Source organism: Ranitomeya variabilis, chromosome 3, assembly GCF_051348905.1.
Source record: "Ranitomeya variabilis isolate aRanVar5 chromosome 3, aRanVar5.hap1, whole genome shotgun sequence".
In the NCBI taxonomy this organism is placed as follows: Eukaryota; Metazoa; Chordata; class Amphibia; order Anura; family Dendrobatidae; genus Ranitomeya; species Ranitomeya variabilis.
The window spans coordinates 749,939,829-749,966,485 of NC_135234.1; the positions used below are offsets into that span (position 1 = coordinate 749,939,829).

A 26,657-nucleotide genomic window follows, 5' to 3' on the forward strand; every position below is an offset into this window, starting at 1 on the left:
CATCCGAAGAGTTCAATTTTAATTGCATCTTACCTGACTGTATTCTCCCATTATTTCACAGGCTTGTCTAAATGTTGCTTAGCAAACTTTATAATGCACTTGAGCATGCTATTTGTTTAGCAATTGTGTCTTGCCTAGTGCACACGCATATAGGCCATGTAGTTTAAGTGCATTAGTTGTTTTCTTTAAAACAATTGTACCTGCTAATTCCAGATCTTTCTGTAGCTCTCCACAGGTGGTGCCTGGCTCTGACAATTCTGATCATTCTTTTCCATCCTGTCTGAAATCTTGCAGGGAGAACATGGTCATGGCCGGTTTATAGTGAAATAATGTTCTTTCCACTTCCAGATTATGGCCCCAACACTGCTCACTGGAACCTTCAGTAGTTTAGAAATTCTTCTGTCAATTACATCAGAAGGTTTGCTACAATAAGGTTCCGAAGGTCTTGAGACAGCTCACTGGATTTACCCATCATGATACATTTGTGTGGCACCTTGGTAACGAGACACCTTTTTTAGAAGTCATCTGTTGAACCAGCTGATGTTTTCACTAAGTGGCAGAATCGCTTTCTAAATTACTGATCAATTTCAGCTGGTGTCATGACTTTCCATGGCTTTTTGTACCTCTTTCTTTTTTTTTCATGGTGTCATTTCTCACAACTTAATTTATGGACATCTATGGTTTTATTTCTTTGCCTGTGTAGATTGGATGGGTTGTTACCGACATCTGGTCAGAATTTCATGTCAATAGCACTTAGTAAATTGGTGATGTGTTCAATATATGCAAATTTTATTTTTACTTTTTTTTTTTTTTACATAGGGACTGTATTATAGCTACTGGTTATGGTATGAAGATATTGGTATTTATTAATATTTGTAGAGACTAAAGTTCCCCCTACATACAGCATCCAATATAGAGCACGATTACTGCCTGTGACATTAGCATGTTTGTATATTATCATGGCACCATGTAGTATAGTAAAGGCCCGATCATTTTAACCTAGATCGATCAATAAAACAGCTCTTGCACGACAGTGGCAAACCCCCCCAAATTGCTTTACCGTACTGCCGAAAATGGAATACTGAGGGCTAGCCGACAAAAAAAAACAAAAAAGAAAAAAAAAAAAAAAAAAAACAACATACACAAAGTAGATTTCTCCCTTTTTTTACTATGGGCATTATTCAGATAATAAATGACAATTCACATATATATGTCTTGTACATATAATAGATGTGTGCGGGACATGTCGCACTCGGCAGAAAAATATATCTATGTACATACTAAAATGCACATTATTAACCCTTTACTGTACAAGCAGAGGGACAACCCTTTCGAAGATAAAAGAGGTTAATATTAAAATCCTGTTGTCGTAACGTGTCCTGCACCTTGGGCGTTACATCCCCTTGGTTCCATGGACCGTGTACTTTTTATACACTCTTGGATGATGAAAGTCCCATTTAAAAGGTCTTATGAGATTTTTAGAAGTCGCTCCTCTAAATCATAGATTGGATTGATAAGTGCTCTGATAATCTTCGGCCTCCATGAGGAGAGGCAGGGTCTCCTCAGAGATCGCTCTCCGTTTCCGTCGGCAGGCCAAACTCACAATCGTTGCAATCACAGCCGTAATGAGGCCTCCGAGTACGGCTGCCGCTAGGAGCCACTGCCATATTTGTCTGGCTTCTTCCAGATAACGCAACAAGAAATCTGAAATGGAGTCTGAAAGTAAGAAGAAGATGCTGTTAAAATTAGCATTAACATAAAAAATAAAAACTTTAAAAAAAAAACCTGTCTCAAGGTCAAAAGGGGACAGTTTTTTTCTCTAATTTTTCCCCCCCTTTGGTCACCTTAGAATTGCAGTTCTCTCTTTTTAAATCTGCCTTGTGGCTCCAAAGATATGGGGTTTATTTATTAAGTACTCATTTTTAAGGTCTTTACAAGGGGGAGATGATCTTAGGGCAATAATGAGGAGCAGCCTAAAGATCCGCCCCAGAGGATCCTGTAAGCCATGCCATCTTGCTAGGCCTTAAACATTAGAACTAAATAAAAAATTTCTTCATCTTTGAAACAGTATGGCATATTTAAAATCTCAACAAAAACCAACCCAAAAACAATATACCCAAGGGAGTAGTAATTTTGATATTACTGTGCATTTGTTCAGTCTTTTGTAGATTCCTTCAACTCCTTTAAAGTTCAGAAAGCAAGAAGCGGTAAAAGTATCAACAGGTTTGTCACCCTCATTAAGGATTGAAACATGGCTTCATCATAACTTGGAAATGTAAAAAAAGCTAGCACTAGCTATTCATGACCCCTGTCCAGATATAACCCCCTGCTATTAACAGGTAATGGAAGCAGGTTATCTGATGATAGCAGACATTGTCTATAGAAAAGACTGGGAGGCGACACTTAGCGCCTGTGGAAATAAGGCTTCCTGTATTCAAAAGCAACACGGGTCAGTGATATCAGATACAGGCAACAAAGTTCAGTTAGATTGTTTTTGTTGTGACAGGCATAGGTTCTATAGTTATGGGAGACATTATTTTGCTTTGTGACAAACCTATCGTATTTACTTACATAGCTGTATGGTCTGTGCATCAGCGCCGAATTAATAAATCGGCCAGATGGACAACGATATATATGCCATGTTTCCTATCAAAAGCTCATAGCCTAGTAAATATGGCATTAATATCTCCCCCCTGGGACCTACAGGGGGTCAGATATCCTGAAGGTTCGGGAAGGTGAACATGTGCACAGCAGCATTTTCTTTATATTGGTGTGCGGTGTTCATTTTTTGTTTTGTGTCTGTTTTCCGGCACCTTCAGGTGGAATGCGCCTGAAAAAGATCTTGTGTGGACATGCGCTAAGGGTATGTACATAATGGAATGAAAGAAGCAAATCAAGCAGAACACAACTAGATCACAAATAGAATTAATATAACCCATCATTGTTGCCTTTCGACAGGTCGTCTTTACAAAGAGTGATATTAATAAACCAGTGTGATCAGTTTTAGGGTCATAGAATTGATGATTAGAAATAATTTATAAATGAATTATCGGGACATGTTTAATGCGCGGTATTGATCCTCACTGGAGTTTTAATACATTTGTTGCCGCTTTCTTATTTCAGTACTGTCCAATAATGCAAACATCTCCTATTGACCACCTTGTTTACACGAGATCAGTGACCCCCAAGAAGGTCATAATAGGATGCTGAATACCTAGGGGAACTCCATGTTGTACACATAGATCATATCTTATTGATACACCATAAGATGAATGAATCAGTGTTTGGATGTCTGTATCAGCACAAACCCCATCGATCGAATCCACACACTGTGTCCACAAATAAATCACATGTATGATGAACGAAGTATGCAACATTAATACACTATGCGATCACTCTTCGTGGTGTCCATCTAAAATTTGGTTAAAAATTAAAATTTTTCTAATTTACGCAAGAAAAAAAAAATGATGGTAGGAAATGGTGATCAGCAAACGTGCTAGGATAAGGTTATTGGAGCATGCTCGGGTGCTAATCGAGGTCTTCGGCATGCTCGAAAAATATGTTTGAGTCCCCACGGCTGCACGTCTAGAGACTGCTTGTTAGGCAATCCCTGTATGTGAACAACTGTCGAACAACCACAAGACATGCAACCACGAGGACTCACATTTTTCGAGCACGGCGAAGACACACTTAACACACAAACTACTAGGAAATCCATTGTAGACACATGGAAACTGAAGGTATTTGGGGTCAAGAGAATTCAATCAATTGCCTTTACCTCGCATTGAAGCTAAAGCCAGTGTTTTTTTTCTAACCTTGTATCTACATGGAAGCAGAATTCATCTTCTCCCCCATCTCATACAACCCCCATTTCCAGATATTAAATCTTAAATGGTTCCAGTGTTCTTCAGTCTACTACCTTGTGGCAGCTTTTGATTTTGCTCTTACCTCCTCCATTTTCTAAACATTTCAGTAAACCGTTTCTTCAACCTCCAGTTACAAATTCTAGAACATGCTCTTATCTCTCACCAAGGCTACTGCAACATCCTTCTCGGATTTACAAAAACTGCACCTCCACAATCCACCCTTCTAGAAAGTCTCTCATCAGGTTTTTGTCATTTAATCTGAGCGAAGCATAGTTTGGGGACAGAGAACCCGATTTCAGCGAAGTGTCACTTACTTGGCTGTGTGTTGTATCTTGAATACAATTAAATCAGAAGATCATCAGTAGAGGACTAGGTGTCTCCTGCCAAGTAGTCTTGGTAATTTTGCTGGGACAGCTCCTCTGACAGAAAATGGAATTGGACTTAGAAAACCCAGTGCAAGGGTAGGTGTTTGTGGGAGTTCTTGATCCTTTGGGAACTAAATCTATAGAATTTTCCAAAAATTGGAGCCCACCGATTGAATGTATACAAATCATGATTTTTGGAAAACTGGTCAAAATGCCATTAGGCAGTAGGCCTATGGCCAATACTAAAAGATTTCCCAAAATCTTTGGAAATAAAAGAATGCTACTGTATTTAATATAATTTGCCTCTTGCAACTGCTATGTTCTGGAGACCCATTACAGGGCCCTGGTTTTTGCCCCTCTACACTCCTGCTCTCCTGTCTTTCAGTCTACATAGACTGGTATCAGAGATGCAGTCTTTCATTTCAGTTAGACAAGCCATTTCATTGAACAATGGAAGGTATGATCCATCTTAGAGGTGAGAGGAAGTTCCAAGATCTATATTGCTGACAGAATGCCAATTAACAGGAACCACCCAACGGATAAGGAGTAGATGACCAGTTACAGAATAAGAGATTTGAGAGAATGCCTAGACATATTTGGCTTATAGGTTCGAAAAAGGCATCAATAAGACCATGCTCTCCTATAGTTTTTGCTTGAAATATCTTGAGTCTTTAGACAAATATCTGTTTGATAGAGAACATGAAGTGTTTAGTTTGCCATTGCTAATAGAGATTGTAGATACTTTTGATTATGGCTGATTTCAATTAGGAAAAAAAGGATTGATAATCCAATATTGGCCAAAAAAAAGGGAACAATTAAGGCTTATGAGAGGTTATGGTCAAGTTTCCAATTCCGAGGCTCAGCGGTCACCTTCTACGACAAGTCACTTGGCCTTTGAGTGTTTGTTTTTCAGATGGGGATGCCAAGTCTCCTTGTAGAAATGCTCAAGGGAGATAAGAGTCTCTTCCCGTCAAATCACATGCAAAATGAACCTCGGCAATGATATTCAGCAGAACAAGCCTCATTGGAGATGAAGGACACGTAAAATCCAGAATCTGCTTTGAAGCCTATAACATTATATAGAATTAATGGTCCTAATAAAACTAGCCATGAATAAAATAGATGTAATTACCATTGTCCTGGGTATACGGGGCTGCCCCACCTGCACATGCCAAATAAATACGCAAAATGTATATTAAAAATAGCGAGAAGCTTCTTGAGAAAGATCCTAAGCCTCATGGGCACAAAGCGATTCTTCACCATCAACTTAAGAGCTTCTAACCCAGAGGAAAATGTGCTGGAGCGTTTTCATCAACAGAAGCTTCATTAAAATTTCGCAAAGGCTTTATAACGATACACAAGGCTAAGATTGTTTAATTAAAATTCCGGCAGTTTTCCAAGGCATGCTACCTGCTTACTGTACAATAAATACTCCAGCAGCTAAAATCTGTTCAGCTTGAACGAAAAAAAGACAAAAAAAGTAAAATCTATATGCAGATGTAAGAGCTGAAGGTGTCACTTAAAATTGGTTACAAAACCCATTTTTTAAATATACATTGGTAGAGACTTTAGTAAATAGGTGTCCCCCCATCCCTTGTCAACAGTATCTCTATTGGGAGGACCAACCCGGAATTTCATAGACCGCCCTTCGAATGGATATTGTGTAAAACCCAATTCCCCCGTGTTGGTGCTGTTGCAAAATTGAACACTTGCTGCCAAGTTCTTTTATAGATTACAGCTGATCGCTGGGAGTCCTGCTAAAGGGACACATTGTGATTATCTTATGTTCAGGGACACCATGCCCATCAAAATATGATTGTGTACAGCTGTAATCTGTTTTAGTTTTGACTACAAATTCTAGAAAGATTTGTGAGATAAATGATTGGATCCAATCAAGAAAACAAAAACCCTACATGATTTCCTTTGTTGGGCAAAGTTTCTGCTACAAATGCCAACGTGTCCATGTGTAATATTATATATATATATATATATATACATATATATATATATATATATATATATATATATATATATATATATATATATATATTTTTATAAAATAATTATTTTGTATATTATGAGTATGTTGTGCTTTTTCAGTCTCATTGCTGTTTTAGCTTTGTGATGATACTGATGGAATTATATAGTATAGTCAGCACATATTGATTTTGGATCATTAAATTGATTACATACAAATGCCAACATGTCGACACCTAGAGCCTGCAATTCGTATCGCAACCATTCAATGGTCTTCCCATCACGTCACGATATTGTGTCTTGTGTCTTGTGTGATATTTCTATCTTGAGTAGTACCTTTAAACCTGGTTTCACACATCAGTGATTTGTGTATGAACTACAATGCGAGTCATCTGACCCGAAAGCAAGAGCCTCGTAGCCATGTGAAATTTGCCTAAATTGGCTTTCCAGGACTACACTATAGGTCTTCACCATTACTTGGTGGGGATCCAACAGGTACATACAGTATGCAAAGCGGTGCCTGTTCCATATACCGGGTGCATCAGGCCACCACAGAAGTTGCACACAGTTGACCAGTGGCATTCCCGGGTGTCAGATAACGACCTAATATTAATGACTGATCCTGAATGAAGAAAAATCCAAAAAAGAGCAGTTAAACCACACCCTATAAATACAACGCCTCTATGGGCATGAGGGCGCACGTCAACACCAGGGGGTCCATCCCAGATATAGAGTCCATACCCAAAAAGCAAAAAAGGACAGCGCCACAACTGATAGTGAAAAAGCAGCTTACATTTTATTCTGCCTCCTGCGGCAACGTTTCTGTCAAGAGATGATAAAGGTCTCTTGACCGAAACGTCGCCGCAGGAGGCAGAATAAAACGTAAGCTGCTTTTTCACTGTCCGTTGTGGCGCTGTCCTTTTTGCTTTTTGGGTATGATCCTGAAGGTAGGTCAACAATTTCTAGTTTCTGAACCACCCTTAGACGAAATTCATGCAAAAGTAAGGAAGGCGACAACTGCAACTGAAAAATATTCCCGGACAACTAGGTGAATGTATTTGGCAGCAAAGTGTGCAAATTGTCTCAGTGGCCACCACTGGAGGGTTGACCTCTAGACTGCAATTTGTGACTACAGGCAACCAACATTTTTTTTTTACAAGAATTTTATTTAGGGCAGAAAAGAAGGCATTTTACTAAAGCAAAAGCACAATTCAGTTTTCAGAATCCCCCTCCAAAAATGGCTGTTTTCTGCTCCCCAAAAAAGTTTCTACAGTCATATGGCATCAACTGTCATTAATAAAGCTGCAAAGACCAAACACAAATAAAACATTTGACCTAAAGTCTTAAAATTTATACAGCAAATCAATGTTATAGAGATTTACCCAAGAAAGAAATCTCAGTACAGTACCTGCTTCTGCTAGATAGTCGTAGTCATATCCAAAGTCTCTGGCTGGGGCAAAGAACTCTACATTGGCATACAGTGGGATGAACGGAACCATGTAGTAGCCACGATTATGGCCAATAGGTGCATTGGCTTCTGGGTAAACATCTTGTGATGGCTGATGTCTTCTAAGCCATTGCTCAAATATGCTGAGGAAGAGAAATACAACATCATATTGGACATTCGACGCTGTTCTATGGAAGCCATTTTAATAAAACAGTGAATAGTTGTGTAGGGATGAACAAACCTTAACTTGAAAGTTTATGATCCGTACCGGACACCTAGTGTTTGGTATCAAACCCCGACTTTTTACTGTTTACTGTTCTGGTTCGGATGCCTAATAAAGTTTGTTGAAAGTCTGGAAACAAAATGTCATATTAAAAAAAATAAAAATTATTTGAATCAGGAAGATAAACGTACAGCAACTCAAGGGCGCACGTGCAAAATTGTACTTCAATATGTAGAAATAAAAAATATTCTTAAAAAAAAAAATCCCATGACAAGTAGAACCAGTAAATACTGCTAGGCATGGATTTCTTTTTGAATATTTTTGATTTCTACATATTGGTATACAATTTTGCACGTGCTTCCTTGCCTTGTACATTTGTCATCTTCCTGATCTAAAAATAATTTTAATCTAACATTCTGATTCCAGACTTGGTCGTTTTTCTCTTGTTCTCCTTGCTAGTCTTTTTGCCGACTGTCTGGGTTGCCACGTCTATCCACATAGTATGCTGCATGACATCTACAGGTGCATCTCAAAATTGGAATATCAAAAAGTTAATTTCAGTTCTACAATACAAAAAAGTGAAACTCATTATATAGAGTCATTACTAACAGTGATCTATTTCATGTGTTTATTTCTGTTAATGTTGATGTTTATGGCTTACAGCCAATGAAAACCCAACAGTCATTATCTCGATAAATTAGAATACTTTATAACACCAGCTTGAAAAAATTATTTTAAAATCCGAAATGTTGGCCTACTGAAATGTATGTTCAGTAAATGCACTCAATACTTGGTCGGGGCTCCTTTGGCATTAATTACTGCATCAATGCGGCGTGGCATGGAGGCGATCAGCCTGTGGCACTGCTGAGGGGTTATGGAAGCCCAGGTCGCTTTGATAGCAGCCTTCAGCTCGTCTGCATTGTTGGGTCTGGTGTCTCATCTTCCTCTTTACAATACCCCATAGATTATCTATGGGGTTAGGGTCAGGCGAGTTTGCTGCCAATCAAGCACAGTGATACTGTAGTTTGTAAACCAGATATTGGTACTTTTGGCAGTGTGGACAGGTGCCAAGTCCTGCTGGAGAATGAAATTTCCATCTCCAAAAAGCTTGTTGGTAGAGGGAAGCATGAATTCCTCTAAAATTTCCTGTAGACAGCTGCATTGACTTTGGTCTTAATAAAACTCAGTGGACCTACACCAGCAGATGACATGGCTCCCCAAACCATCACCGATTGTGGAAACTTCACACTAGACCTCAAGCAGCTTGGATTGTGGCCTCTCCACTCTTCCTCCAGACTCTGGGACCATGATTTCTAAGGTCTAGTGTGAAGTTTCCACCTTAGGAGCAGCCATGAAGATTTCCCAAGAAAAGCAAAACTGCATCATCCAGCTCATTGATAGCGATCTCTCAGCCAAGAAAATTGCCAAACTGCATCATGCAAGTGCCATGACAGTTGGAAGAACACAAGATGAAGTCCATCCATCCAAAGGCCAAGAGTTGGACGTCCAGGCAAAATATCAGAGTCATCAAATCGCTCATCACAAGGTTTATCAGTTCTGGCTCGACAACCATGGCAATGGAGGGGTTTCATGTGCTTTATAAAATAGTGAGATCACAAAAGTCAATTCAACACTATTATACAAGTTTGGAATGATGGCGTGAAAAAAAAAAAAGTGAGAAGTCTTAACAACATCATAAGAAGCTTTGCAAAAAAGTATGAAAAGTGGACAGTAGAAGATTGGAAACGGGCAACTTGAAGCAATGAGACAAATGTCAATAGCCTAGGCTCCGATGGGTGCAAATAGATCTGGAAGAAGCAAGGGAAAAGTTGCCAATGGATCGAGAAATTGAAGGAACTATCAAGTTCTGTGGAGGAAGCCTGATTATATGTTTGTTTTTTCAAAGCTCAAACGCGTTGGATACTTGTCCAGGATTGATGGTGGTCTCAATTCAGAGATATTACACACACACACACACACACACACACACACACACATCTATATAAAACTAGATAGTTACTTCGTATTCTACTACTATGGTTATGAAAAGGATGGCAGTGTTCCAGCAAGACAATGACTGGAAGCATACTTTGAGATTGGAGAAAACAAAAATGGTTCAATGACAATTAAGTAGAGGTGCTAGATTGGGTTGAAGTCTGGGGACTGTAGGGGCCAAACACATGTGGGTAGAGTTGAAGAAATACCTGTGCACATACTCACAGTATGCAGTATGTACCAATTTTGGGAACATTAAAGGTACCATCACACTCAGCGACGCTGCAGCGATATAGACAACGAGCCGATCGCTGCAGCTTCGCTGTTTAGGTCACTGGGGAGCTGTCACACAGACAGCTCTCTCCAGCGACCAATGATCAGGGGAACGACTTCGGCATAGTTGAAACTGTCTTCAATGATGCCGAAGTCCCCCTGCAGCACCCGGGTAAACATCGGGTTACTAAGTGCAGGGCCGCGCTTAGTAACGCGATATTTACCCTGGTTACCATTGTAAAAGTAAAAAAAAAAACAAAAAAAACCCCCCAACATATTACTCACCTTCTGATGTCTGTCACGTCCCCCGCCGGCGGCTTCCCTGCACTGAATGTGTCTGCGCCGGCAGCAGCGGTGACGTCACCGCTGTGCTCTGCTTTACGGCCGGCCGGCCGGCACATTCAGTGCAGGGAAGCCGCCGGCCGGGGAAGTGACAGACATCAGAAGGCGAGTATGTAGTGGTTTTTTTTTTACTTTTACAATGGTAACCAGGGTAAATATCGGGTTACTAAGCGCGGCCCTGCGCTTAGTAACCCGATATTTACCCAGGTTACAAGTGAACACATCAATGGATCGGTGTCCCACACACCGATCCAGCGATGACAGCAGGTGATCAGCGACGAAATAAAGTTCTGGACTTCTAGCTCCGACCAGCGATATCACAGCGACATCCAGATCGCTGCTGCGTGTCAAACACAACGAGATCGCTATCCAGGACGCTGCAACGTCACGGATCGTCATAGTTCTCGCTGCAAAGTCGCTTAGTGTGAAGGTACCTTTAGAAGAGACCTTGAATCTGATCAAGAGCAGCCCAGAATGAGGTAGGCAGTGTTGAAAGCCAAAAGGTGGATTTGCAAAATAAAATATAGATTGTTAGGAGCAAAAACACAGTAACAATGCAGTGACATAACATGAATCTGTATGACTAATCGTATGCAAAATTCTTGCAAGTCAAATTAATGTATGAGAGACCAATAGTATGCAAAAATCTTGCAAGTCAAATTAATGTATGAGATAGTCAAGATGATTATCTATAAAAAGATAGTAATCTAATCTCATGTTCAAATCAGTAGTGGATGGTGACATATGGAGCCTGAAAGTCAAAAGTTCAAAATATAGTTCTCCTTTTGCTCCTCCGTGTTTAAACACTTGAGAGACTTCACTCATTTTAATTGTAATCTTCTGAGAAATTATATATTATAATATATATATATATATATATATATATATATATATATATATATATATATATATATATATATATAATATATACACACACACACACAACTGATTCAAAGGAATTGTGCTAGAATTCTTGTATAAATTACTTTGAGAAAAGTCACAGCATTTTTTGCATAGCTCCGAATTGCACAACATTTTTGCAGTTTGGTATTCTTGTGCCACTTTTTTTCAGTTCTGCCAAAATGGGTGGAGATTGAGCGGGACAAGGGTGGTCAGCAGCGTGTATTGCAGCACATGGACCCATTGGGTCCACTGCGCTGCAATACACTTCAGCTGAATGTGGGTCTGAGGAAGCACATCCAGTTGAAGTTTGCGCTTGCTTTGGCAGGCCACTCACCCACACGGGTTTAACCGTAATCGATACGACCCTACCTGCATGGTCATCCGATTTAACAGCACTGAAGTTTAGCTTTGAAGTCACATTAAAATTATTCTAGAAGTGTATTGAGGTCTGTTGATATACTCCGAGTGCATGGACATACCGGCAATGTACAGATAGGCCAATTTGAGAGAATGAGCTTTCAAAGCAGATCACTTTATGGGTGTACACTTGGACCAAAATAGTACATATAATTACTTCATGCTCATTTTTGGGGAGGAAGGGGCAGGTGCTCCTTCAGTGACAGACTATTTGTGTGATGGAGCTTCTGACCAGAACAGTCAGTGCTTGTTCTAAATCTAAACGGTTATCGCTGTATTTGCTATATGACAGGGCTTTTGAACAAAAATCAAGAAATGGAGAATTGTGATTAGGGGAACTGCTCTGGAAGCTGCCGATACTAGGGAATTGTGATTCTAAAGGACTGATAGATAGGACAGTCTAAAAAAAAAATAAAAAATAGGGCACTTTTTTTGCTTGGTCTGTAAAATTTTTTTTTTTCTTATATAAAGTTAAAGAAACAGATTATTTCAACTACAGTATAATTATTTTTCAGGTTTACAGTGAATACATCAGATTTCTTCATATCAGAATTAGGGGCTATAGACATATCACTTATAGTCAATGATTTCTTATGGTTTTCTAAAGGGTGTGAAAAATATTTTCTGGTTGGATTTCTTGATAAGCTGTCCCGATAAAAAAAAAAAAAAACCCACCAAGGTTACTTACCGGTAGCCGGTTTTTCCGGAGCCCATGACAGCACACCTGAGAGAGGGATCCCCCCAGTTGGGACAGGAAACCTACTGAAATAAAAGGGCGGTACCTCTCCCTCGCTTCAGTTGGTTTTCAGAGCATGAGAGGCCCCCTTGGTTAGTACACATGGCAATCCACCACCACATCATAATAATAACAAAAAACACCCAGCTAAAAAGTGTGCACCAAAGGGTGAAAAAAGAAGGGAGGGAATATACAGGTGCCGTCATGGGCTCCGGAAAAAACGGCTACCGGTAAGTAACCTTGATGTTTTCCCGTCTCCCATGACAGCACACCTGAGAGATTTTTGGAGAAAGAACCACCCTAGGGAGGGACCACCGCTTGTAGCACCCTTCTACCAAAGGTAAGGTCAGTTGAGGAGGATAGGTCTAGCCGGTAGTGTCTAAAGAAGGTAGACGGAGAGGACCAGGTAGCGGCCTTACAAATTTGATCTATTGATACCTCTGCTTTTTCTGCCCAGGAAGTAGCCACAGCTCTGGTGGAGTGAGCCTTGATGCCTTCAGGGATCGGGGCGCCACATGAAGCATAGGATAAGGAAATAGCCTCCCTAATCCACCTAGCAATAGTACCCTTGGATACCCCATATCCCTTTCTACTACCCTGGAAGGCTACAAATAGGGATTGATCCTTCCTCCACTGACTAGTCAAGGATATGTACTGCAAAATAGCTCTTCTTACATCCAGTGTATGAAATTTCACCTCCTCTGGGTTCTTAGGATCATTACAAAAAGAGGGTAATACAATCTCTTGACTTCTATGGAACTTAAGTACCACTTTCGGAAGATATGCCGGATCTGGTCTGAGTACTACTCTGTCATTAAATATTTGCATGTAAGGAGGAGAGATAGACAGGGCTTGCAAGTCACTCACCCTACGGGCTGATGCTAACGCTACCAGGAGCACAGTTTTAAGAGTGAGTATTTTTACCGATGATTCCTGCAAAGGTTCAAATGGACTTTTGGTTAGAGCGTCTAACACCAGATTCAAATCCCACGGAGGAACCCTCTGAATTACCACTGGTCTAGACCTACTACAAGATTTAATAAAGCGGGACACCCACCTATTGGAGGCTAGATTACAATTATACAAGGCTCCTAATGCCGACACCTGTACCTTGAGCGTATTAGTTGCCAATAGTGTTGAGCATTCCGATACCGCAAGTATCGGGTATCGGCCGATACTTGCGGGTATCAGAATTCCGATACCGAGATCCGATACTTTTGTGGTATCGGGTATCGGTATCGAAACAACATTAATGTAATAATGTGTAAAAGAGAGAATTAAAATAAAAAATATTGCTATACTCACCTCTCCGACGCAGCCTGGACCTCACCGAGGGAACCGGCAGCGTTCTTTGCTTAAAATTCGCGCGTTTACTTCCTTACGTGAAGTCCCGGCTTGTGATTGGTCGCGTGCCACCCATGTGGCCGCGACGCGACCAATCACAGCAAGCCGTGACGTAATTTCAGGTCCTTCAGGATTTTAAAATTACGTTCTGGCTTGTGATTGGTCGCGTCGCGGTCACATGGGCGACGCGACCAATCACAAGCCGTGACGTCACGGGAGGCAGGACACGCGCGCATTTTAAAATACGCACATGTCCAGCCTCCCGTGACGTCACGGCTTGTGATTGGTCGCGTCGCCCATGTGACCGCGACGCGACCAATCACAAGCCAGAACGTAATTTTAAAATCCTGAAGGACCTGAAATTACGTCACGGCTTGCTGTGATTGGTCGCGTCGCGGCCACATGGGCGGCAAGTGACCAATCACAAGCCGGGACTTCACGTAAGGAAGTAAACGCGTGAATTTTAAGCAAAGAACGCTGCCGGTTCCCTCGGTGAGGTGAGTATAGCAATATTTCTTATTTTAATTCTCTCTTTTACACATTAATATGGATCCCAGGGCCTGAAGGAGAGTTTCCTCTCCTTCAGACCCTGGGAACCATCAGGGATACCGTCCGATACTTGAGTCCCATTGACTTGTATTGGTATCGGGTATCGGTATCGGATTGGATCCGATACTTTGCCGGTATCGGCCGATACTTTCAAGTATCGGACGGTATCGCTCAACACTAGTTGCCAACCCTAGTTGTAAACCCGCTTGTAAAAATTCTAAAATAGTACCTACAGGAGCCTAGTCTCCCAGAGGTTGCCCTGAAAAATCCAGAAACTTTTTCCATGTTCTACCATAAATTCTCGATGTTACTGGTTTTCTACTTTTCAACAAGGTGGAGACTAAAGGCCCCGTCTCGCATAGCGATTTACCAACGATCACGACCAGCGATACGACCTGGCCGTGATCGTTGGTAAGTCGTTGTGTGGTCGCTGGGGAGCTGTCACACAGACAGCTCTCTCCAGCGACCAACGATCAGGGGAACGACTTCGGCATCGTTGAAACTGTCTTCAACGATGCCGAAGTCCCCCTGCAGCACCCGGGTAACCAGGGTAAACATCAGGTTACTAAGCGCAGGGCCGCGCTTAGTAACCCAATGTTTACCCTGGTTACCAAAAAAAACAAACAGTACATACTCACCATCTGATGTCCGTCAGGTCCCTTGCCATCTGCTTCCTGCTCTGACAGTGCCGCCGTACAGTGAGAGCAGAGCGGTGACGTCACTGCTGTGCTCTCACTGTACGGCGGCACTCAGTCAGAGCAGGAAGCAGACGGCAAGGGACCTGACGGACATCAGATGGTGAGTATGTACTGTTTTTTTTTTTTTTTACATTTACGCTGGTAACCAGGGTAAACATCGGGTTACTAAGCGCGGCCCTGCGCTTAGTAACCCGATGTTTACCCTGGTTACCAGTGAAGGCATCGCTGGATCGGTGTCACACACACCGATTCAGCGATGTCAGCGGGACCTCAACGACCAAAAAAAGGTCCAGGCCATTCCGACACGACCAGCGATCTCACAGCAGGGGCCTGATCGCTGGTACGTGTCACACATAGCGAGATCGCTACTGAGGTCGCTGTTGCGTCACAAAACTTGTGACTCAGCAGCGATCTCGCTAGCGATCTCGCTATGTGAGACGGGGCCTTAACCCTGGTGAAAACCCCTGTTTACTCAGTAACGCCCTCTCAAATTCCAGGCTGCAAGATGGAAGCCCTTCACCTGAGAGTGGCATATTGGGCCCTGGGTAAGCAGGTCCGGAATCTCTGGTCGAATCCATGGATCGGTTATAGACATCTGTCTCAGGAGGGAAAACCAAGGTCTTTTCGGCCAAAATGGAGCAATCAAAATTACTCTCGCCTGCTCCATTCTGATCTTTCTTACTACTGCTGGAATCATCGCTATCGGTGGAAACACATAAGCGAGACTGAAATTCCATTGAATTTGAAGAGCATCTAACGCGAAAGGTTTCTCCCTCGGGTCTAACGAACAGAAACTCTCTACTTTCCTGTTGTTTAGAGTGGCAAACCAATCTATTACAGGTAAGCCCCAAGCCTGCACTATCTGTTGAAACACCCAGGGACTCAATGACCACTCTCCCTGCCTCAGTGTGTTGCGACTTAGGTAGTCTGCTCTCGTATTCTCGACCCCCTTTATGTGGAGAGCAGAGAGGGATAGTAGGTGGCGCTCTGCTAGTTGTAGGAGGACAGATGCTGACTTCATCAGGGAAGGGGATCTCGTCCCCCCTTGGTGGTTGATATATGCAACCACTGCGCGATTGTCTGACATGACTCTGGTATGGTGACCCTGAAGGATGGGAAGGAAGTGTTTTACAGCTCTCTCTACAGCCCATAACGCTCTTAAATTTGATGCCTGCTGTGATTCTAGATGGGACCAGGATCCCTGAACAGAGAGTTCCTAAATGCGCCCCCCATCCTGTACCGCTTGCGTCTGTGGTGATGATGATCTGCTTTATCACAGTTATCCACTGGACCCCCGATGCCAAATGATCTCTTATGGCCCACCATTCTAGGGAATCTGTTACCTCCAATGAAAGGCGTAGCTTCCCCTCTAAATGCCCTTTTAATCACTTTTGAGCTGACAGGACCTCCCACTGTAACAGTCTTAGATGGAACTGTGCCCATCTTACTGCGGGTATACAGGACGTCAGAGAACCCAACAGGGACATTGCCTTCCTCAATGTCATTACGAGGTGTTGAATCGCTGACTCTACAAGATTTTGAATTTTGACCAGCTTGTTTTCTGGTAGGAGACAAAGCTGACGCCTGGAGTCCAGAACTAAGCCTAAAAAGGACTGAACTAGCTCTGGCGTCAACCTTGATTTGGCGAGATTTATTTTCCACCCCAACATCTCTAGCGTCGCCGTAACCTCTTTTGAGACAGGCAGTGCGCCGCTTAGTTCCCTATTACCAGGAAGTCGTCTAGATATGGAACTATAACCCTGTTCGAAGAGCGGAGAAGGACATGACCTCTGACTAGTGTTGAGCGATACCTTCTGATATTTAAAAGTATCGGTATCGGATAGTATCGGCCGATACCGGAAAAATATCGGATATCGCCGATACCCGATACCAGTACAAGTCAATGGGACACAAGTATCGGAAGCTATCCTGGATGGTTCCCAGGGTCTGAAGGAGAGGAAACTCTCCTTCAGGCCCTGGGATCCATATTCATGTAAAAAATAAAGAATTAAAATAAAAAAATAGAATTCTTACCGTTAATTCGGTTTCTAGGAACCTTCCACGACGGCATATGGAGGTTGTCTCTTTGCCCTAATGGGGAACAGGAAACACAAGAGAGGTTAAAAGCACCTCCCACCTCCCATTCACCAGTGACTTATAACTGAAACCATAGCACCGGTTACCTTCTGAGTCCCAGAATTAATCCAGGAAATATATAGAGGGTGGGAAATTAGTGCCGTCGTGGAAGGTTCCTAGAAACCGAATTAACGGTAAGAATAATTCTATTTTCTCTAGTCACCTTCCACGACGGCATATGGAGGAATACCAACTAATTGGCACTAGGGAGGGACAACGGCCTGAAGAACCTTGCGGCCGAAGACTAAATCTCTGTTGGATAATACATCCAACCTATAATGTTTGGAGAAGGTATGGAGTGACGACAACGTAGCTGCCCTGCAGATCTGCTCTGGAGTTGCGCCTGCTCTCTCTGCCCAGGAGACCGACGTAGATCTAGTTGAATGGGCCTTGATTCCTACTGGAGGTAGTTTATTTTGAGCAAGGTAAGCTTCTGTTATGGCTTTTTTAATCCAAGTAGCGATGGTACTCTTGGCTACCTTCTTCCCCTTATTTTGTCCTGAAGAGTGGACAAAAAGGTTGTGATCAACTCTAAGAGCACTGGTTTGATCCAAATAATGTAGCAGGATACGTCTAACATCAAGAGTATTAAATTTTCTTTCCTCAGAGTTTGCAGGATTACTGCAAAAAGTTGGTAACACTATCTCTTGAGAACGATGAAATTCAGAGACCACTTTTGGGAGGAAAGAAGGATCAAGACGGAGTACTATTGAATCCTCTCTAACCAGAAGATAAGGTTCTCTTATTGATAGGGCCTGTAATTCACCCACTCTTCTAGCTGAAGTTATAGCTACCAAGAAAATAGTCTTGTAGGCGAGATTCTGTGGGGAACAGGTAGACAAAGGTTCGAACGGTGGACCTGTAAGGCCTTGAAGCACAATATTAAGATCCCATGGAGGAACTATAACTTGCTTCCTAGGGTTCATTCTGTTTGCTGAGGTCATGAATAGTGTTGAGCATTCCGATACTGCAAGTATCGGGTATCGGCCGATACTTGCTGTATCGGAATTTCCGATACCGAGATCCGATACTTTTGTGGTATCGGGTATCGGGTATCGCAACAACATTAATGTAATAATGTGTAAAAAAGAGAATTAAAATAAAAAATATCGCTATACTCACCTGTCCGACGCAGCCGGGACCTCAGCGAGGGAACCGGCAGCGTTGTTTGTTTAAATTTCGCGCTTTTACTTGGTTACGTGAAGTCCCGGCTTGTGATTGGTCAGGGCGGCCATGTTGCCGGGACGCGGACCAATCACAGCAAGCCGTGACGAAATTACGTCACGGCTTGCTGTGATTGGTTAATGGCGGCCATGTTGCCGGGACGCGGACCAATCACAAGCCGTGACGTCACGGGAGGCTGGACACGCGCGCTTTTCAAAATACGCGCATGTCCAGCCTCCCGTGACGTCCCGGCTTGTGATTGGTTAATGGCGGCCATGTTGCCGGGACGTCACTGGAGGCTGGACACGCGCGCTTTTCAAAATACGCGCATGTCCAGCCTCCCGTGACGTCCCGGCTTGTGATTGGTTAATGGCGGCCATGTTGCCGGGACGTCACTGGAGGCTGGACACGCGCGCTTTTCAAAATACGCGCATGTCCAGCCTCCCGTGACGTCACGGCTTGTGATTGGTTAATGGCGGCCATGTTGCCGGGACGTCACTGGAGGCTGGACACGCGCGCTTTTCAAAATACGCGCATGTCCAGCCTCCCGTGACGTCACGGCTTGTGATTGGTTAATGGCGGCCATGTTGCCGGGACGCGGACCAATCACAGCAAGCCGTGACGTAATTTCGTCACGGCTTGCTGTGATTGGTCCGCGTCCCGGCAACATGGCCGCCCTGACCAATCACAAGCCGGGACCTCACGTAACCAAGTAAAAGCGCGAATTTTAAACAAACAACGCTGCCGGTTCCCTCGCTGAGGTCCCGGCTGCGTCGGACAGGTGAGTATAGCAATATTTTTTATTTTAATTCTTTCTTTTACACATTAATATGGTTCCCAGGGCCTGAAGGAGAGTTTCCTCTCCTTCAGACCCTGGGAACCATCAGGAATACCGTCCGATACCTGAGTCCCATTGACTTGTATTGGTATCGGGTATCGGTATCGGATTGGATCCGATACTTTGCCGGTATCGGCCGATACTTTCCGATACCGATACTTTCAAGTATCGGACGGTATCGCTCAACACTAGTCATGAACCTTTTAATCCAGCGATGTCCTGCTAGATCTTGATCAAAGATGGAGCTAAGCGCAGAGACCTGGACCTTCAGAGTACTGGGTTTCAGACCGATTTCTAGGCCTCTTTGTAAAAAGTCCAATATCTTAGATATATCTGGCCTAAGAGGGTCTGGAGGGTTAGGCAGACAAAAAGATGAAATTTTTTTCCAGATTTTATTATAAATAGCATTTGTTACCGGTTTTCTGGATTTTTGTAGAGTAGCTATAACAGGGTTTGATAGCCCTTTTGCTCTTAGTACATTGGCTTCAGAAACCACGCCGCTAAATTCCACCTCTGAGGATCTGAGTGAAGAACTGGGCCCTGGGAAAGGAGATTGGCCTTCATCGGTAACATTATCGGTCCGTCCACCTGAAGTTGAATAATCAGGTTGAACCAACTTCTCTTGGGCCAAAATGGAGCAACCAAAATAGTTGGAGTCTTTTCTATCCGAATCTTCCGTAGCACTTTTGCAAGAATCGGAATGGGCGGAAAAGCATATGCCAGATGAAATTGCCAATCTTGAACCAAGGCGTCTATTGCTCTGGGATTTCCTCTTGTATCCAGGGAAAAAAATATTTCTACTTTCGCGTTCTGGTGGGAAGCAAAGAGGTCGACCTCCGGGAGACCCCATCTGTTTACCAGTAAGTTGAAAGTTTGCCGATCCAGACTCCATTCGCCTGGATGAATATCCTGTCGGCTCAAATAATCTGTCTGAAAATTGGCAGTACCTTTTAGGTGAGTTGCCGTCAGGGACAGTAGGTGTTTCTCGGCCCAGGTAAAGATTCGGGCAGAGATATTTTTTAGACTGGTGAATCTTGTACTGCCCTGATGTTTGATGTGAGCCACCGTGGTCATGTTGTCCGAGTATATCTGGACATGTTGTCCAGAGAGTTGATGATTTGTTGCAAGGAGAGCTTCTTCCACAGCCTTGAGTTCTCGGAAGTTTGACGATCTCTCTCTGATTGACGGGTCCCAAAGACCCTGATAAGGCACATGATTTACCATGGCTCCCCAGCCTCTCTTGCTGGCATCTGTTTTGATCGTGGTTAACGGGAATTGAATCCAACTCACACCCCTGCAAAGGTTTTCGGACTTCATCCACCATGTTAGGGATGCTTTCACTCGACCTGGAGTGTGAATCCTCTTGTTTAAAGAGCCAGGATGACCATCCCAATTGCTTAGCAAATGAGTCTGGAGAATTCTTGAGTGGGCTTGAGCCCAAGCCACCGACTGAATACAGGCCGTCATTGAGCCTAATAGTGACATTCCTTCCCGGAGTGTGGGAGATCTCATCTCCCTGTATTTCTTGACCTTTACTACTAATGGTAGTCTGTGATCTTCTGGAAGGAAGGACATCTGCTTTTCCGAGTCCAGAATTACTCCCAAAAACCTTCTGGTTCTTGAGGGTTGAAGCTGGGATTTCTTTATGTTCAGTATCCAACCCAGAGACTTCAATATCTCTAATGTGGTTGATACATGAGATACCAGGGTCATTTTGGTGGGAGCCACTATCAGCAGATCGTCCAGATACGGCACTATACAAACTCCTTATCTCCGAATGAATGACACGACTTCCGCCATCACTTTGGAGAACACTCTCGGAGCTGATGAGATGCCGAAGGGGAGGACTCTGAACTGATAGTGCTCCACCTGATGATTCCCCTGAATCGCAAATCTGAGATATTTTGTATGTCTCGGGTGAATAGGGATATGAAAATACGCATCTTTCAGGTCGATTGTCGCCATAAAGGCGTGTTGATGTATTAAAGGAATGGCTGATTTTACAGACTCCATCTTGAATCTTCGATATTTTACATGTTGATTCAGACCTTTTAGATTTATGATGATACGTACTTCCCCTGATGGCTTTGGTACCATGAATAAGCGGGAGTAGTGTCCCTGACCCCATTCTGATTGTGGAACTGGAGAGATCACATTTGATCTTAAAAGGTCTCTGAGACCCAATGTTAGCAGTTTGTGATCCCTCATTGAGGGGGTGGTAACCTTTAGACCCTGAGGGGGGGGGAGAAGTTAACTATCAATAGGCCCTCCTTGATAACATTGAGGACCCAGTGGGAGCTGGTGATGTTTTCCCACTGATCCACAAAATTTGAGAGTCTTCCCCCCACTGGGTCGGAGTCATTGTTTATCTTGCTGAAATGACTGTTGTTGCTGCTGTTGTTGTTGCGGGACGAAGATATTTTTCCCTCTGCCTTTAGCATAGCTCCACCTGCCGGTCTTGCCTTTACCCCTCGGCTGAGAAGGTTGAGACAGTGGGGCACGAAAAAACCGTTTTCTTGGTTGTTTTTGCTCCGGGAGCGCCTTTTTCTTGTCGGTCGCTTTATCCAGAATGTCGTCTAAAGCTGGACCAAACACATAGTCTCCCTTAAAAGGGATGGCACATAACTTGGCCTTAGATGTGACGTCACCACTCCATAATTTAAGCCAGAGGGCTCTTCTGGCAGAGTTAGAGAGCACTAAAGATCTGGCAGCAATTCTAACGGATTCCAGAGAAGCATCCGCCAGAAACCCAGTAGCCTTATGTAAGATAGGGAGGGAATCCAACATCTCACTTCTGGAGGTACCCTGAGAAATGTGTGATTCTAACTTCTCCAGCCAGCAGGAAAGGGTCCTCGCAACACATGTAGAGGCAATATTAGCCTTGAGAACAGAAGAAGATGACTCCCAGGATTTCTTTAGGAGACTCTCAATCTTCCTGTCCATAGGGTCTTTTAACTGCGACACATCCTCAAAGGGGAGTGCTGTTCTTTTGGCGACTCTGGCCACCTGCACATCCACCTTGGGAATGTCAAGTTTAACAAGGTCGCCTTCTAGAGGAAATCTGTGTTTCATCTCGGAAGACATATTAAGGCGCTTCTCAGGGAGATCCCACTCTTGCTCAATCATATTAAGCACATTAGCATGAACGGGGAACCCTGCCTTTTTCTCCGATTTAAGCCCACCAAACATATGATCCTGTATGGACTGAGGTACAGGTTCCTCCTCAAGCCCCATGGTGTTACGAACAGCAGACACCAGGTCCTCAATATAATCCGAAGAGAAGAGGTATTTCCTGACCTCAGCCCTAGGAGATGCTGGATCTTCCCAGCCAGCAGATGAAGAAAAAGAGTGGTCAGAATCCGAATTCGACTCTATGACCTGAATCTTCCTCTTCTTAGCTGGGGAATGTGGCGGCGGAGGTGGGGGTGGAGGAGTGAAGGCTGCTAAGGAAGATTGTACCTCCTGTTTAACAAGAGAGCGTATCTCATCTAGAAGAGATGGTTGCTCTGCTTTAACTATCCTGTCAGTGTATGGCTGGCAGAGTTTTTTATCCCAGGTATGAGGGAGCTTTGCAGAACAGACCGGACACTTCTTCCTAATAGTAGCTCTAGGGGCAGATTTTTCTCCCTGAAACAGAGAGGGAGAGAAGAATGAGGAGCTACCCCTAAGATAAAAACTACCTCCTGGATCCAGACCCTGCATACTCACAGTAGCAGGGGCAGTGCTGGGCTCTGCAGTTGCAGGGCATAAAGAACCGTCCATACTGAAGAGATTATAGTCTTACCTCAGTGGTGGTTCAGCAGGCTTTTATGGAGTAACTCTCCTAGCACCTGTCCCAGCGGTAGATTTTCCCCTCCTCCTCCTCCAGGATCCACGTGTGGGACGCCATTGCACTGACACCGCCGCCGGCGGAACCCGGAAGAGCCAGCTTCAGGGTGATATGAAAACCGGAAGTGACGCACGCGCGACCGCCGACGTCACTTCCGGAACGCCGACCAAGCAGCATGGAGGGAGGAAGCCGGGAAGCTACGGAGAGGATCCCGGCTGGGGATCCCGGCCTGCTTTACCCTCACGGGGGCGCAGGAAGGCCGGGAAGGGTCCCGAGGTACCTGGCAAGCAGGACGACGGGAGCAGCCCACGGAGAGGCACAAGGCGACCCCAGCTGCCCGGCTGAAATACAGGTAAGACCTGTAAAATGACTGTAGCCACCGGCCACTACAGCATATGGAAACTCTCCCTGTCCCATGGGGAACAGGAAAGACACTGGTGAATGGGAGGTGGGAGGTGCTTTTAACCTCTCTTGTGTTTCCTGTTCCCCATTAGGGCAAAAAGACAACCTCCATATGCCGTCGTGGAAGGTGACTAGAGAAATATGAATATACTCACCCGTCCGGCGGCCCCTGGACCTTACCGATTGTAACCGGCAGCCTCCGTTCCTAAGAATGAGGAGTTTAGGACCCTCTATGATGTCATGGCTTGTGATTGGTCGCGTGCCGCTCATGTGACCGCTCATGCGACCAATCACAAGCCGCGACGTCATCGAGGGTCCTAAACTCCTCATTCTTAGGAACGGAGGCTGCCGGTTACAATCGGTAAGGTCCAGGGGCCGCCGGACGGGTGAGTATATCCATATTTTTTATTTTAATTCTTTATTTTTTACATGAATATGGATCCCAGAGCCTGAAGGAGAGTCTCCTCTCCTCCAGACCCTGGGAACCATACACTGGGAACTTCCGATTCCGATACCACAAAAATATCGGAACTCTGTATCAGAATTCCGATACTTGCGGTATCGTAATGCTCAACACTACCTCTGACATTAGCTTGGTAAATATTCTTGGCACTATTGACAGGCCGAATGGGAGGGCAGCGTACTGATAGTGTCTGAGACAACCCTGGACAAAAACTGCTACTCTTAGAAATTTCTGGAAGTCCCGATGGATTGGGATGTGGTAGTAGGCATCTTTTAAATCAATAGCTGCCATGAAACACTGTGGGAACAAGAGTTTTATCGCTGTATTCACAGACTCCATCTTGAAGGAGCAGTTTACTACCGACTGGTTGAGATTTTTTAAATTGACAATGGTTCTTAGAGACCCGTCCGGTTTTCGTATAAAAAAAGAGGGGAATAAAAACCCTTTTCCCCGCTCTTCCTCGGGACTTCTACCAGAACTCGTTTTGATACCAGCTCTAATACCTCTGTTTCCAAGGCTAGCTGCTCTTCCGGGGTTTTCCTTTGGGGTGTTGAAACAAAAGTCTGTCGCGGTGGATAAACAAAATCTATTTTTAGGCCGTCTTTGACTACTTTCAGAGTCCAATGACTGGGGGAGATGTTTACCCAGGCTGGGAAAAAAGATGAAAGCCTTCCCCCCACCTCTGGCCTGGCGTCATTGGGAGGGCTTTTTTGCAGATGTCGAGGGACCTTTAAACATATATCCAGATCCCCTTTTGTCTCTGGAGTCCCAATTCCTTATATCTCCCGGGGGGCAGCCCCTACTAAATTTTCCCCTCCCAAAATAAGGTTTTCTAAAGTCCACTGGAAAGCGAGGAAAACCCTTTTTCCTATCTCCGGCTTTCTCTAAGATGTCTTCTAATTTTTTACCAAAGAGGAAATGGCCATCACACGGTATAGAACAAAGTCTATTCTTTGAGGGTAAGTTGCCCGGGCACCCCTTCAACCAGAGAGCACGTCTAGCCGCATTGGATAAACTTGCTGCTCTAGCCGCCAGCCTTACGGAGTCTGCCGAAGAATCTGCTATAAAGGCTGCCGCTCCTTTAGCCATAGTCACATTGGTTAAAATTTCATCCCTTGGAGCTTTAGATTTCAACTGCTCCTCTATCTGCTGTAACCAGACAATAAGGGAACGCGCGACACAGGTCCCTGCAATTGCCGGTTTTAAACCCCCTGCGGTTGCTTCCCAGGTGTGTCTTAGGAACCCATCCGCTTTCTTGTCTAAGGGATCCCTTAACACGCCAGAGTCTTCTAAGGGAAGGGATAACTTTTTAGAAGATTTAGCTACTGCACCATCGATTTTTGGAACCTTATCCCATGTTTCCGAATCTTTCTCCTCAAAGGGGTAACGTCTTTTAGAAGCCGAGGGCAGATTACCCGATTTCTCCGGCTTCCTCCATTCCTTCTCTATAAGAACTTTTACTTTGGAGTTAACTGGAAAGGTACGCTTTCGCTTTTCCTCTAAACCCCCAAACATAATGTCCTCCAGGGATTTGGCCGCTTTCTCATCTTTTAGGCCCATTGAAGCTCTAACGGCTTTTACTAGCTTGTCCGTGTTCTCGGTTAGAAAGCACGTACATCCTCCAATATCGCTATCTGAAGAGGAGCCAGAGGACCTAGAGGAGGAGGAGCAGGGAGATAATGGTTCTTCCTGACATTCCTCATCAGAATGACAAATCTCGGAAACAGAAACTGGTTCTAGGTCTCTACTACCCTTTTTCTTAAGGGCTGCTTTAACAGAGCCTTCTACTTCTGCTCTGATTATCGCTCTAAGACTAGAGGCAAAGTCAGGGGTCTCTTCCTGGATAGTCCTTTGGATGCAGTCTACACAAAGACTCTTCTGCCACTGGACTGCCAACGGAACTCTACAGAGGGCACATTCCTTATTCTTTGACTTGGAACTAGCCTTCCTCAGCGCCTGCCAAGTAAACAGAAAATGTAGCCCATTACCACCAGGGTGACATTCACGTAGATCACTCACCACCCACTGACCATAAAGGGTACCGGATTCCGAGGCGGACTAGGAGCACGGGGAACGTTCCTCCTGGAGGTTGAAGAATCCTGAGACGTCCGGGCAGGATGATTGCCACTCCTTCCACTCAAGCGGCTATCCATCTTAGCACGTTGGTGAGCAGGTGCATCACCTGATAAGGGCTCTTGCTGCTGCTGCTGTAATGGCTGCTGCTGTTGCTCCATACGATCCTCCATCTCCGGAAAGTTGTATGGAAATGAGTGACATTCTGCGCTGCTTTACCCTTAATAAAGGGTCATCCTCAGTGCTCCCCACCTCTTCCGGTAACCATTGAGCTCCTCTCCCCCTTCTGTACACCGCCGGGAAGTCTGTAACGTCTCCGGCGTTCGTTCCATGGGCGCCGCCATCTTGGATCCGGCGCGCCGGTCTGACGTCACGCAGGCACGCCCATTCCCAGCGTACCTTGCGCGCAATGTCAGCCGCGGGCCCGGAAGTCACCCAGCCGAGGGGGAGAGAGCGGCGTGGCAGACACAGAACGGCCCCAAGAGTCCGGACTGTGCTGGACCGACGGCCGCACGTACGCAAGTGCAGCGCCCCAGAGTCCTGGTCGTTGCAGTACTGTGGCTCCGCCACTAAGGGGAGCCATGGTACGTTCGATGGCACTGAAGGAGTTCCTCCAA

The 26,657-nt window shown here is 44.4% G+C and overlaps 1 protein-coding gene across 1 annotated transcript in view; it reads right to left on the reverse strand.

The window, feature by feature from the left end:
- Window positions 1–787: 787 nt before the first annotated feature.
- TYR (tyrosinase) overlaps window positions 788–26,657 on the reverse strand; it is a 56,239-nt gene continuing 30,369 nt past the window's right edge. The window contains exons 4-5 of the mRNA XM_077298570.1: window positions 7,617–7,798; window positions 788–1,716 (exon numbers count right to left, since the gene is read on the reverse strand). Of these exons, the coding sequence (XP_077154685.1) occupies window positions 1,499–1,716; window positions 7,617–7,798 (400 nt within the window). The 3' untranslated portion in view covers window positions 788–1,498. The remainder of the gene's footprint in view (window positions 1,717–7,616; window positions 7,799–26,657) is intronic.